The sequence below is a fragment of the Pantherophis guttatus genome, chromosome 4 (genome assembly GCF_059756535.1).
Source record: "Pantherophis guttatus breed Tessera chromosome 4, ASM5975653v1, whole genome shotgun sequence".
Classification (NCBI taxonomy): Eukaryota; Metazoa; Chordata; class Lepidosauria; order Squamata; family Colubridae; genus Pantherophis; species Pantherophis guttatus.
Window position 1 is genome coordinate 23,095,338 of NC_142066.1, and position 14,231 is coordinate 23,109,568.

General features: G+C 41.6%; 1 protein-coding gene across 4 annotated transcripts in view; it reads right to left on the reverse strand.

Moving 5' to 3' along the window:
* TEP1 (telomerase associated protein 1) overlaps window positions 1-14,231 on the reverse strand; it is a 139,270-nt gene that overhangs the window by 101,889 nt on the left and 23,150 nt on the right. For all 4 annotated transcript variants that reach the window (XM_060691001.2, XM_087891785.1, XM_060691002.2 and 1 more), the window contains exons 8-11: window positions 7,920-8,081; window positions 6,932-7,087; window positions 4,398-4,490; window positions 1,967-2,091 (exon numbers count right to left, since the gene is read on the reverse strand). In XM_060691001.2, coding sequence (XP_060546984.2) covers window positions 1,967-2,091; window positions 4,398-4,490; window positions 6,932-7,087; window positions 7,920-8,081 — 536 coding nt within the window. The remainder of the gene's footprint in view (window positions 1-1,966; window positions 2,092-4,397; window positions 4,491-6,931; window positions 7,088-7,919; window positions 8,082-14,231) is intronic.

Below are 14,231 nucleotides of genomic sequence, written 5' to 3' on the forward strand. Positions count from 1 at the left end.
AATATCTTTTTTGTAATGTGGTGACCAAAACTGGGTCCAGTATTCCAGATGTGGTTTTACTCATCGTGAATTGTGTGGGTTCGAAGAGAGCGACCAAATAGAGATGTTTGGTGAATGGGGTTAGGGTAAACTAGATCCAGTTAGGTTCTGGATGGCCATTCTTTTGGATCTCATCCAATGAATTGTTTCTTTACGATGGGAGACTTGATTCTTCACACAGCAAAAGAAAGCAAAGTTTTTACAGTTTCTAGACTGGCCATGCCCAATTCCTGCAACCGTTTTTCATATGTTTTTTGTCTTCAGGCCCTTAATCATCTTAGTCGATTAACAGTCATCTTAGTGACTGCTCAAAGTTACAACAGCACTGAAAAAAGTGACTTATGACTATTTTTCATCCTTATGACCATTGCAGCATCCCTATGGTCAGGGGTGGGCTGCCGGGGGTTCGCAGGGGTTCGGGAGAATCTCTAGCTAAGATTCTATGCAGTTTGGAGAACCCCCAAATCCCACTCCTGGCTGGCCCCTTCCACACTGCCCCTCCCAGGAGTCCCCACACAGCCCCTTTTGGATGCATGTAAGTACAGGGAGCGCGCGGAGGCTCAGGGAGGGTAAAAAATGGGCCTACTGGAAGTTTGGGAAGGCCGGAAATGCGCCCATTTCTGGCCTCCAAAGGGCCTCCGGAGGAAGGAGGAAAGGGCCTCCGGAGGCCTCCAAAGGAAGGAGGAAAGGGCCTCCGGAGGAAAGCCTCCAGAGCCCGGAGAGGGCAACCCCCCTGCCCCGGTGGTGCAGGAGGCCAACTAGAGCCTTGATAGTACAGTGGTCTACGCACCCTGTTATTAACACAGCTGCCTGCAATTTACTGCTGGTTCGAATCTCTCCAAGGCTCAAGGTTGACTCAGTGTTCCATCCTTTCTAAGGTAGGTGAAATGAGGACCCAGTTTGTGGGGGCAATAAGCTGACTTTGTATAAAAATATACAAAAAGTATGAAGGCTATTGCTTAACGCATTGTAAGCCACCCTGAGTCTCTGGAGAAGGGCGGCATATAAATCAAATTTAAAAAAAAAAAAACTAGGCCACACCCACCCAGGAACCGGGCAGAGAGCCCCTTGCTAAAATTTTTGAAGCCCACCTCTGCCTATGGTCACCTGATCAAAATTCAGATGCTTGGTTATTGGCATGTATTTATGACGGTTGCAGTGTCCCGGAGTCATGTGATCACCTTTTGTGACCTTCTGACAAGCAGAGCCAACGGGGAAAGCCAGATTCGTTTAATGACCACAGGATTCACTTAACTGCAGTGATTGGTTTAACAACTGTGGCAAAAAAGATAAAGTGGAACAAAACCTACTTAATAACCATCTTATTTAGCACTGGAAATTTTGGGGCCAACTGTGGTCATAAGTTGAGGACTAGCTCTGGAATCCTGTTGGTATTTGTACCAGTCTCATCAGCTGGCTCCAGGGGAAAATCGCAGTTCCAAGTCTTAGCATCACCCTCCACTTAAGAGAAAATTATACAGGCAGTCCTCGACTTACGACCACAATTGTGGCCCAGATTTCTGTTGTTAAGTGAGACATTGGTTAAGTGAATTTTGCCCCATTTTATGATCTTCCTTGCCTATCTGTTATGTGAATCACTGCAGTTGTTAAATTAGTGGCACCACTGTTAAGGGAATCTGGCTTCCCCATTGACTTTGCTTGTCAGTAGGTCACAAAGGTTGACCCCAGGACAGTCATAAATATGAACTAGTTGCAAAGTGTCCAAGTTTTGATCACATGACTGCCGGGGTTGTTAAAACGGTCGTAAGTGTGAAAAACTGTCATACGTCTCTTTTTTTCAATGCCATTGTAATTTTGAATGGTCACTGTTGTAAGTCGAGGATTACTGTATACCCCTGGTGAAAACTCAAGACAGATGCCATACCAGGCCTGCAAATATGGTCCCAGCTGTGCTAGGATGTCTCACCTCCGTCCCAAGATACTCATGACTTGCTGAACTGGCTCCGAAATATGAAGGCGATGGATCAAATTCTTCAGAGAGAACAAATCTCTAGCAGCTTTCTCTTTTACCGACTCCATGTTCTCTTGACGCTAGAGAAGTCAAAAGGCAGAGAATCAAGCAAGCGATGTCTTACAGGAAACCTCCCATCCACCTTCTCTGTGGAAGTTCTCATTCCTAAAGGTGCTTTTTCAGGAGGCAACTGGACTTTCTGGATTTTCTTTGAAGACCTTTCGCTTCTCATCCCAGAAGCTTCTTCAGCTCTGACTGGATGGTGGGGAATGGAAGGATTTATATTCCTTGCAGACAGCTGATCATTTGTGTTCTGTCCCCGTCTCACACACGCACACAAACAGACAGCCGGGGGTTAAATAAACGGGTAGACAAACAATTCTTCCGACAAGAAGCTTGGCAGCAACCCAGTAGCTGCTTGCCAAGAACTTTACTCATAAACCAAAATACACACAGTCAAGAATTGTCCAGTTCGTAAAATAAATCCAAGGCCGATAATGTTGTTTCCAAAGATGCAATGTGACTCGATAGTAGTTAGTTTTGTCCGTCACAGAGTCTGAATGGCCACCTCACCCCCTTTTATACCCTGTGGGGTATGGTCCAGTGACTCAGCTTAATCTCTGGCATGCCTTTTCTTCTGTTGCGCGCGCTTATCTCTGCGACGCTGCCGAGGATCCAGCCAAGACTCATTTCCCTCATCACTGTCCACCTGTGGCTACGTGGACGTGCTTGGCCCCGGCCCTATCTCTTGCCCTTCGGCGGACACCGAAGGCATTGCCAGAGAGGAGGGTCCTGGAGAGGGAGGCCTTGCCAACTCCTCTCCTTCACTCTTGGAGTCCTCTCCTGCCGATGACACAGGCTCAGGTAACGGAGCCACAACATTTTGCATCCTTTTAGAGACAGTCGTTGAGGCCACTTGGAGGTTTATCTGTGGCCTCAGGGTCACCTGAGTAGTGAGAATGGGTGTGGAGCCTCCTTGGCTGCAGGATGTTTTCTTCCCTGTGTCCCTTGAAGACAGGCATAGGTTGTTGGGGATGAGTTTGTATTGTCTGCATCTCAAATTGAAGTGCAAATGGTCCCTGTAATCTGCAATTTTTTCTGGAATTTTTTTCACACTCATTTGCATCACTCAGGTGACCCTGAGGACACAGATAAACCTCCAGACGGCCTCAATGACTCTTTAAAAAGAATGCAAATGGCCAGCTGTCTGCAAAGAATATAAATCCTTCCATTTTCCACCATCCAATCAGAGCTGAAGAAGCTTCTCAGATGAGAAGGGAAATGTCTTCAAAGAAAAATAAGAAAGTCCAGTTGCCTGCTGAAAAAGCACATTTGGGACAACTTTAAAAAAATTTACATTTACAAACAGACATGCGGGGGGGGAGTTAATCTCAATGCATGCTTTGATAGGATCTGATCTTGAATTGCTCAAAACAGGGTGGATTTGATTTAAATCGAGTTGATTTAAATCACAATTTAAATCATGATTTAAATCACTAGTAAAAAGGCTTGATTTAAATCAACTTGATTTAAATCATAATTTTTAAAGAGCAACTGTCATCTCTGCTACTCCTTTGACCCACTGTTGACTCACCGATAGTCCCAGTGTTGCAGAATATACAGCCTCACGCTACATAACTAAGCTCCATTTCATGCTGAATAAACTAAATTATTTATGTATCTTAAATAGAAAACTATCTTACGATAGATTTTTACCCCAAAAGTTTTTTATTAAAATAAATTTGATAAAAATCAAAAAAATCCGATTTAAATCAAAAAAATCCGATTTAAATTAAAAAAATTGATTTTTTTTATTTTTTTTAAAAAAAATCATTGATTTTTATCCACCCTGGCTCAAAATGAAGAACGAAACCTAGGTCAGGGATCTGCAACCTTAAACACTCAACACTCCATTTGGACCCGTTTCCCACAGAAAAGAAAACACTGGGAGCCACAAAACCTGGGTAGGCGTGGCCAACTCAATGTCACTCACTTCCACCAGTCACATGACACCCCCACCCCCCCACCCCAGCCATGCCTACCCAGCAGGTCATTAGGGTAGAGAACCGGTTGTTAAAAAACACTGGGAACCACAAAACCTTTTTGACATCTCCCTCCCTCCCTCCCCCCTCTCTCCCTCTCTCTCCCCCACCTCTCTCTGTATCTCTCTCTTCCCCCCAATCTCTTTTTATTTGCCTCAGGCGAGGAGTGACTGGGAGGGGAGGGCGAGGAGGGGGGGCAGCCAGTGGTGGGATCATCCGACAGGGAGCCACAGCAGAGGGCCCAAAGAGCCGCATGCGGCTCCGGAACCGCAGGTTGCTGACACCCGATCTAGAGGGATATCTTCCTCCATTCTTACACATACAGACATTCCAAGAGCACTTACCATTTTCTGCAAGGCTTCACATTTTGATGCAAACGCCTGGTTCCGGCCTAGTCTGTGTTTTTTCCAGTTGTCCCAAGAGGCAGGTCTTTCGATCTGTTGAAGAAACAAACTTCTGAAGTAAATAATCTTGCCCCTCGCATGCTAAAAGAGCCCCTATTAGAGTTATATTTGATATGGAGGCTTAGATAAGCCTTCATTAGCACAAGTTAATTCACAAAGAACAGTTGGAAAGGACTTTGGAGGTCTTCTAGTCCAATCCCCTGCTCAAGCAGAAAACCCTATACTATTTCAGACAAATGGCTGTCCAGTCTCTTCTTAAAAAGCTCCGGTGATGGGAGTACACACAATTTTTAAAGGCAATCCGTTCCACAGGTTAACTGTTGTCACAGTCAGGAAATTTCTTCTTAATTCTAAGTTGCTTCTCTTGATTAGGTTCCAATTTTTGCTTTTTCTTCTGCCTTCAGATGCTTTGGAGAATTGGATGAACCCCCCCCCTTCTTCTTTCTTTGTAGCAGCCCCTCAAATATGGGAACCCTGCTATCATATCACTCCTAATCAGTGGTGAAATCCAATTTTTTTTACTACCAATTCTGTGAGTATGGCTTGGTGGGCATGGCAGGGGAAGGATATGGCAAAATCCTTATTCCCTCCCCAATCCTGGGGGAAGGATATTGCAAAATCTCCATTCCCACCTGGCTCCAGGAGAAGGATACTGCAAAATCCCCATTCCCTCCCCACTCCTAGCAGAAGGATATTGCAAAATCTCCATTCCCACCCCACTCTGGGGCCAGCCAGAGGTGGCATTTGCCGGTTCTCTGAACTACTCAAAATTTCCGCTACCAGTTCTCCGAACTACTCAAAATTTCTGCTACCGGTTCTCCGAACTACTCAAAATTTCCGCTACCGGTTCTCCAGAACCTGTCAGAAACCTCCTGGATTTCACCCCTGCTCCTAGTCCTTCTTTTCATTAGACTAGACCAGGGGTGTCAAACTCGTAGTCCGCAGGCCGGATGCGTCACACACTGATCACACCCACTTCCCCATGGGGAAGGGGGTGAAAGTCACAATACGTCATGTGATGACAATGTGACGACACAAGTGTGACACCCCTGGACTAGATATACCCAATTCCTGCAACAACCAAGTTCAGAGAGCACTAAGGACCTCTCATTTCAACCCTGAGCTGCAAATATTCTCCTTTATTGGTAGAGCCAGGCCTTCAGGCTCTAACATAAAGTCAGGAGGATGGGAGCCAATCTCATCTCAGGAGGAGTAAGACGTTCCAAAGGACCAGGACCATGGCAGAGAAGGCTCTTATTCTGGACTTCCTTGACTGAGGGGATCTGCAGCACGCTTCTTCTGCCAACACAGGTGGGATGGGGCCATCCCATAGGGGCAAGATGGCTCCTCCAGTAACCTAGCCCCTTGCCAGAAAGGGCTTTATGGGTAATAACTAACACCTTGAATTGCATCCGTAAGCACACCAGCAGCCAGTGCAGCTCTTGGAACAATAGTGTAATATCTATATAGGCCCCAAAGACTGTCCATGCTGCCGTACCAGAGGTGGGTTTCAGCAGGTTCTGACCTGTTCTGGAGAACCGGTAGCGGAAACATTGAGTAGTTTGGAGAACCGGTAAATACCATCTCTGACTGGCCCCGCCCCCATCTATTCTTTGCCTCCCAAGTCCCAGCTGATTGGGAGGAAATGGGGATTTTGCAGTAACCTTCCCCTGGATTGGGGAGGGATTGAAGATTTGACAATAACTTTCTCCTGGAGTGGGGAGGAAATAGGGATTTTGAAGTAGCCTTCCCCTGGAGTAGGGAGGAAATAGGGATTTTGAAGTAGCCTTCCTCTGGAGTAGGGAGGAAATAGGGATTTTGAAGTATCCTTCCTCTGGAGTTGGGAGGAAATGGGGATTTTGAAGTATCCTTCCCCTGGAGTGGGGAGGAAATAGGGATTTTGAAGTATCCTTCCCCTGGAGTAGGGAGGAAATAGGGATTTTGAAGTATCCTTCCCCTGGAGTGGGGAGGAAATGGGGATTTTGAAGTATCCTTCCCCTGGAGTAGGGAGGAAATAGGGATTTTGAAGTATCCTTCATCTGGAGTTGGGAGGAAATGGGGATTTTGAAGTATCCTTCCCCTGGAGTGGGGAGGAAATAGGGATTTTGAAGTATCGTTCCCCTGGAGTGGGGATGAAATGGGGATTTTGAAATATCCTTCCCCTGGAGTGGGGTGGGAATGGAAATTTTACAGTATCCTTCCCCTGCCATCCCATCAAGCCACACCCACAGAACCGGTAGTAAAAATTTTTGAATCCCAGCACTGTTCCACACACATTAGCAAAGTTGATGCAAGATTTCTCTAGGCATCAAAATTGCTGCATGCATCGTTTGTGAATTTTTGAGAGGGCCAACGATGGCTTAGAATGCTTGGGAACTTTCCATGACATCCCAACAATTCAGATGAAAGAAGGAAGGAAGGAACTCGCTTACAGCTTTAAAAAGTCTAACAAACATTAAAGCCCAGTACTCTACCTTTGTAGCCTTTGGCTTGTGACATTGCTTGCCCCGGCTCCTGCGTGTGTTGTATTTGGCTAATTGATAGGCATCAAATTGCCGGAACTTATCAGCCATTCCAGCGCGGAGGCAAGAAGGCATGGGAGCCAGCTTTCCTTCTTCTCCTGCTAGGCTCTGCACAGAGAAGAGAAGGGGGAAAAAGCACCACATGGCAAATCAGAATATCAGAGTTGGAAGGGACCTTGGAGGTCTTCTAGTCCAACCTCCTGCCCAGGCAGGAAACCCTACACCACCTCAGTCAAATGGTAATCCAACATCTTCTTTAAAATTTCCAATGTTGGAGCATTCACAACTTCTGCAGGCAAGTTGTTCCTCTTATTAATTGTTCTACACTGTCAGGAAATTTCTCCTTAGTTCTAAGTTGCTTTTCTCTTTGATTAGTTTCCACCCATTGCTTCTTGTTCTACCCTCAGGTGCTTTGAAGAATAGTTTGATTCCCTCTTCTTTGTGGCAGCCTCTGAGATATTGGAACACTGCTTTCATGTCATTGCTAGTCCTTCTTTTTCATTAAATTAGTGATACCCAATTCCAGCAATTGTTCTTTTTATGTTTTAGCCTCCAGTCCCCTAATCATCTTTGTTGCTCTTCTCTGCACTCTTTAATCAAAAGAGTTCTATCTACCATGTTTCCCCGAAAATAAGACCCTGTCTTATATTTTTTTGAGCCCCAAAATAAGCCCTTGGCCTTATTGTCAGGGAGGTCTTATTATTTTGGGGCACGTAGAGCAAGATGGGGCTCCTCTTCCATCTTACCTGAGTTCCAGCTCTGCATTTAAATATTTTTGGGGAAGGCTTATTTTCGGGGGAAGGCTTATTTTAGTGCATGCACTCAAAAGCCCGATTGGGCTTATTATCTGGGGATATCTTATTTTCGGGGAAACAGGGTAGGATTAAATCTGAAATTCCCTGTTGAAGAGGCAATAGGAGAATATGATATTTGTCCTCACTTGATAGAGCCTGGCCACTTGCATCCAGTCTGACGGGAGCTGTACCGCATGGCAGAAATAGCGCCGCACATGTGGGCGGCAGGGCTGAAGGTAGGAAGCCAATGCCAGGAGGAAATTAGCCGTACTGCGGATGTTAAGTTCTTGGCGGGCATACAAGGCAACCTGAGTGAAGAGAAAGAGATTGTAGAGATGACTTCCGGTGCAGTTGTCAGGGCGGAAAGATCATCGTTGCATTAGCTCCGCAGCGACGAGTGTTTTTCCAGATCCTCCGCGGGTTTTTTTTGCCGTTCTCAGCCCCGGAGAGGTTGGGAGAGCAGAGGGGCTTTCTTTGGAGGCGAGGAGGGGGAGTGCAACCCCCTCGCTGCAACGAAGCGTGAGCTCCAAGGATCCGGAGGACAGGAAGAGGGCCTCGGAAACAGTGCCCCCAAAGCCAATGACGCTGCGTTTCTTTTTGACCGGTACAGGGAGATGGGACGGAACGAGATAGGGAAGAAATAAGAAAGAGACTGATTTAAGAATTAAAGGGACGGTACAGCGATTGGAGATAACAGCGGCAGCTGAGATTACAAGTGAAGGAAGCTTTTTCTCACTAACTTTTCGATCATCTCGCTGCTGTGGATTGGGAAGGAAACGGAAGTACAAACTAAGTGGCGTATTGAATTACAACGAATAAAAGAACAATAAATTTGGATTTACCAACTGTATGAAGTGGGTGATGACGAGGGGGTGATTTTTCTCCTGAACCCCCTTCCTCCCAGGAGCCTTAATAGTGAGCCCTTTCCGGTGTAACTTAACCACCCTTATGAACTGAATTAATTAAAGTGAGACTGGAGATTAACATCCTCTGAAGAGTTAATTAATAATTGATATATGCTCTTTCAATATCTTTAATATTTATTAATTGTGTATAGTGATATATTGAGTATTGATTAATTGATTATTTACCTTTTTGCTTGCTTTTCTTTTGTTGTGATTTACTATTTAGTATCATATATATACATTTAGATTGTATTTAATTGTAGATAGATAAGTTAAATTAGAATCGATTAATAACTATATAGAATTGTGATTGAACAATAGTAAGAGTTTAGTTAAAGGTGAATATCAATTCAAGTAATTTAAATAATATCTGTGCATGATAATTTGGAAAAACCTTCTTTGCCTAGCCAATATGTCCACCACAGTGACATCTACAAAAGTGGCGAAGAAACATATAGCCTCTACTGTGGCATCGTCTCCGATAACAACACCTCCAGGATTAAGGAAATCATCAGAAAATTTACCAATAGCAGAAAAACCAGTCACGATGCAAGGAATGCAGGCGATGTTTCAAAACATCCAAGAAATAATGGGGAAAAAATCAAGAATCAATTTCTAAAAACTTTGATGATCTGAAAGGGGAGATAAGTGGATTAAGAGGAGAAATTGTACAAATAAGAGAGACTTTGGGAGAAATGAGAACTATTTCGGAACATGAAGAGCGATTGATAGAGGTGGAAAAAACTACAGAAAGAGTTGAAATCCAGATTGATAAATGCAAAAGGAAATGTGTGCAAGCAGTGGGGAAACTTGAGGACGAAGTAGTCTTCTTAGAGATGGAGAAATCCACCTTTTTCTTATGTCTCCAAAAAGTGGTCGAGGACAAAGAGGAACAACTGGATGAAATTGTGGGTGAAGTGATTGCAGAGGTAGTGGGGAGGGAAAAAGAAGAGATCTGTGGTTATATTGATGAAGCATATCGTGTTTATACCAATTATGCGAGATGTCATAACTTGCCCAGAGAAATACATGTGAGGCTAACTAAAAAGGCGTTAAGAGATGAAACTCTCCACAAAGCCAGGGATCAGAGTGTTACATATAAAGGACGTCAGATCACAATTCTGAAACAGATCCCTAGAAGAGTGAGAGAGCAGAGACATAATTACCAATTCATAACTACATAACTGAGGAAACACAATGTGCCGTACAGGTGGTTATTACCAGAAGGACTTTTGGTGACATGGCAAGAGCGGAAAATTAAAATTGAGAACTTACATGATACAGGAATTTTGCGAATTTTTTTTTGAATCTGATGAAAGTGAAAGAGACAAAGAAGTAGTCAGAGAGAGTCAGAGAGATCAGAAAGAGGAGTGGAAAAACGAGAGAGGAGCACAAGCGTACTACGGAAAGGGGAAGCGAAATGGGAGGAAGGGGGAAGAAGGAGGAGTAGAAGAATACGGGGTAGAGACTAGATTAGCAGCTAAAACCAAAGGGATTAATAGAGAGAAATGAATCAAGGAGTGAGACTACTGACAGTGAACGTCAATGGTCTCAATGCCCCGACCAAAAGAAGACGTATTTTAGCTAAAATTACTAAAACCAAAGCGGATATAACATGTTTACAAGGGACTCATATTAAACTGTCACAAAAAAATTTATTGAAATGCCCCAAAGCAGGGAAATTATTTGTAGCTGCTTCAGAGGAGAGAAAAAGAGGAGTAGCAATATTTGTAAAAGAATATCTCTCGCCGAAACAAATATTTGCAGATGAAGAGGGAAGGATGCTAATATTGGAAGTGGAATTATTGCAAAATAAGATTTTATTGATTGGAATTTATGCCCCCAATACTAAACAAACATTATTTTTCCGAAGATTACGAAGAGAAATTTGAGAATTGGAATACGAGCAAGTATGTCTCATGGGTGACTTCAATGCAATTAGCAATAGGATTCAGGATTATAAAACAGGAGAAAATTCCCCAAAAAGAAATAGAGGACAAGATAAAAGGATTCTTCCAGCCATTTGTGAGGGAATGAGAGACGAATTAGGACTGAAAGATACATGGCGTGAGCATAACCGGAATGTAGAGCAATTCACTTATTACGCTCCCAGACACAAATCGTGGTCCAGACTGGACATGATCTGGATGACACAAGAACTTAATTCCCAAGTAGAAGAAATTAGAATTCTACCGAATGATTGGGCGGATCATAATCCGGTACTAGCTGTATTAAAAAAAGAGGGGAAAAACAGAAGAAGGTGGATGATGAGATCAGAGATTTTAAAGGAAATTGAATTTACACAAAAACTTAAGACAGAAATAACCCTGTTCTTTCAAGAGAATAAAACACCGGGAATGCCACTTCAAACAATTTGGGATGCTGCTAAAGCCTTTATAAGGCTTTAGGTCTTATTATAAAACATATGGCCATAAAACACAAAAAAGAAGAACAGGAAAGGGGTGATCTAATAAATAAACTAAAAAAGGCGGAGGAACAGCTACAAGATAACCCACTAGCTAGAGAGGCGAAAGAACAGATAATACTGTTAAAACATCAGCTTAATCTTTTAGAATTGGATAAATTGAAAGATAAGATAAAAGCTGCAAAGCAAAAACATTTAGAATCAGCTAATAAATTAGGAAAATGGCTTACATATAGACTTAAAAAAGAAAAGCAGAATAGACGAATTGATCAGTTAGAAGATAAGGAGGGAAACTTAATAAGAGATAAAGGAGGAAAGGAAAGAATTGCAGTGGATTTCTATAAAGAATTATACAAAAAAGAAGAAATTTTAACAGAGGTGACAAAAAATTACATTGAGAATTCGGATTTACCTAAAATACCTAATTTAACAAAAGAAATATTAGAAGAGGAAATTGAAAGAGCAGTGAAGAAACAAGGGAATCTGAAAACACCGGGTACAGATGGACTCCCCGCGGAGCTATATAAAACAATGTTTGAGGTAATGGGAGAGCATATGTAGGATTTATTTAATGAAGTCTTGGGGAAAGCAGAAATTTCACATTCATGGAGAGAGGCTAATATTAGCCTAATTCCAAAAGAAGATTACCCCTCGACAGATATAAAAAATTATAGACCAATATCTCTCCTGAACTCTGATTATAAAATCTTCACAACAATTTTAGCAAATAGATTAAAAGGTTTCTTGAACGAATTTATACACATTGACCACAATGGATTTTTACCATCACGCCAATTACGAGATAATCTGAGAATCATGTTAAATATATTGGAATATTACGAAGATCATCCCGGTAAACAGTTCGCACTAGTTTTCATAGACGCCCAGAAAGCTTTTGATAGTGTCAACTGGGAGTTTATATTATTACAGCTAGAATATATGGGTTTTGGACAGAGATTTACAAACACAATTAAAGCTATCTATTCCAAACAAACGGCCAGACTATTGATAAATGGGGATTTGACGGAAGAATTTTCTATTAGTAAAGGCACAAGACAGGGTTGTCCCCTTTATTATTTATTTTATCACTAGAAACCCTACTACGAAAAATAAGGAATGAGGAAAGAATAAAAGGCCTCAGAATTGGACAACAAGTATACAAAAACCCAGGCTTTTGCGGACGATATGGTCTTCATTTTAGAAGACCCCACAAAATTCAGCCCATACTTATTAGAATTGATTGAAGAATTTGGAGCAGTCGCAGGATTACTGATTAATAAAAAAAAACAAATTTATTAACGAAAAATATTTTAGAGGAAGATAAGAGGAGTTTACAGGAAGCGACTGGATTGAAAGTAGTTAACAAAGTTAAATACCTGAGAATTTGATTATCTGGCAGATGCTCGAGTATACAAGAAGACAACTATAATAAATTATTAATTCAAATAAGGAAAGATTTAGATAAATGGGGTAAAATTCAACTTTCACTTCTGGGACGAATAACAACAGTTAAATCCTATATTCTACCGAAACTTAATTTCTTATTTCAAACAGCTCCAGTGAACCTATCCCAAAAAAAATTTATGGAATTGAATCAAATAATAACTAAATTTGTTTGGCAGGGGAAAAAGCCTCGGATTAAAAGAAAGATGATGCAGGAGATAAAAGAAAGAAGGGGCCTGGGCTTACCTTGTTGGGAGAATTATTATTCAGCAGCCTTGTTAGTATGGGTAAAAGAATGGATTACCTTGGGTAACAATCGTCTTCTTAAATTAGAAGGTTATGATCTACAACAGGGTTGGCATATGGCCCTCTGGCAAGACAGTAACCCACAAAGCAAATGGTTTACTAGACATTATATAAGAAACATCTTAATTCGAAACTGGGAAAAGATTAGCAAAAAATACTATATTGAAACACCATGCTGGATATCACCGGTGGAAGCATTGACATATCCCAAAATTTACAATCCGACAAAGAAATTAATATATAAGGAGTTATTGAATGCACAGGGAAATTTAAAATCTAAACAGGAATTGAATTCTCTAGGAATACAAGTGGACTGGTGGACCTACTTACAGATTCAATCTAAATTTAAGAAAGATAGAGATGGGAAAGGCATACATGTGGACCTACAAGAATTAGACAAAATTTTGATGGGACAAGAAAAAGGCATGATTGCAAAAAGTTATAAATTATTAATGAGATTAGAGATAGGTGAGGAGATAATTAAAGATACAATGATCGCCTGGGGGAAAAAATTCGGTTACCCAATTCATTTAGACAAATGGCAAGGGATTTGGTGTGAGAATATGAAGTCAGTGGTATCCACGGCATATAAAGAGAATATCTATAAGATGATATACAGGTGGCACCTTTCCCCCGATAGATTGGCTAAAATGTTCACTGGACAATCGGTGGAATGCTGGAAATGTGGGCAGGAGAGAGGTAGTTATTATCATCAATGGTGGACATGCCCGGAAGCAGTTAAGTTTTGGGGAAGAATTAAAAAATGGCTTAATGAGATTGTAAACCAAAAGATTGATTGGGCACCAGAGACATGCTTGCTTGGCTCCAAACCGGATAATATAAAAAAAGATTTATGGTATTTAACATTATCACAGCGGCGAGATTGATATACACACAATTTTGGAAAAACAAAAATATCCATCGGAGGAAGCAATTATAAAAAAGATTTTGGACTGTGCGGAAGCAGATAAATTGACTAAAAAATTAAAAGAGAAAGATCTAACTCAAACTTGTTTATCCTGGGAAAAATTATATACTTGGTTAGCGAAGAGAAAGATACAACCCAATTGAAAAGAGGAAAAGTATTTCTTGAGAAACCTATATTATATTAACAAAGTGAGGTCGGATAGACCTAATTGATATATAAAGAGAGATAAGTCGTTCTGTCTCCCTCGGAATATAATGTACTTGCAGATATGTTTATTATTTGTTACGTCGTCTTGTATGTTATTTATATGGTGTGTTGTTATTTTTTGTGTTCTCTTTTTAATGGAAAATGTAAATAAAGACTATTTTTTTTTAAAAAAAAAGAAAGAGATTGTAGAGATGAGCAAAAAACTCTCCTAATATTATTAGGAAGATTAGGAATCTTAATACTT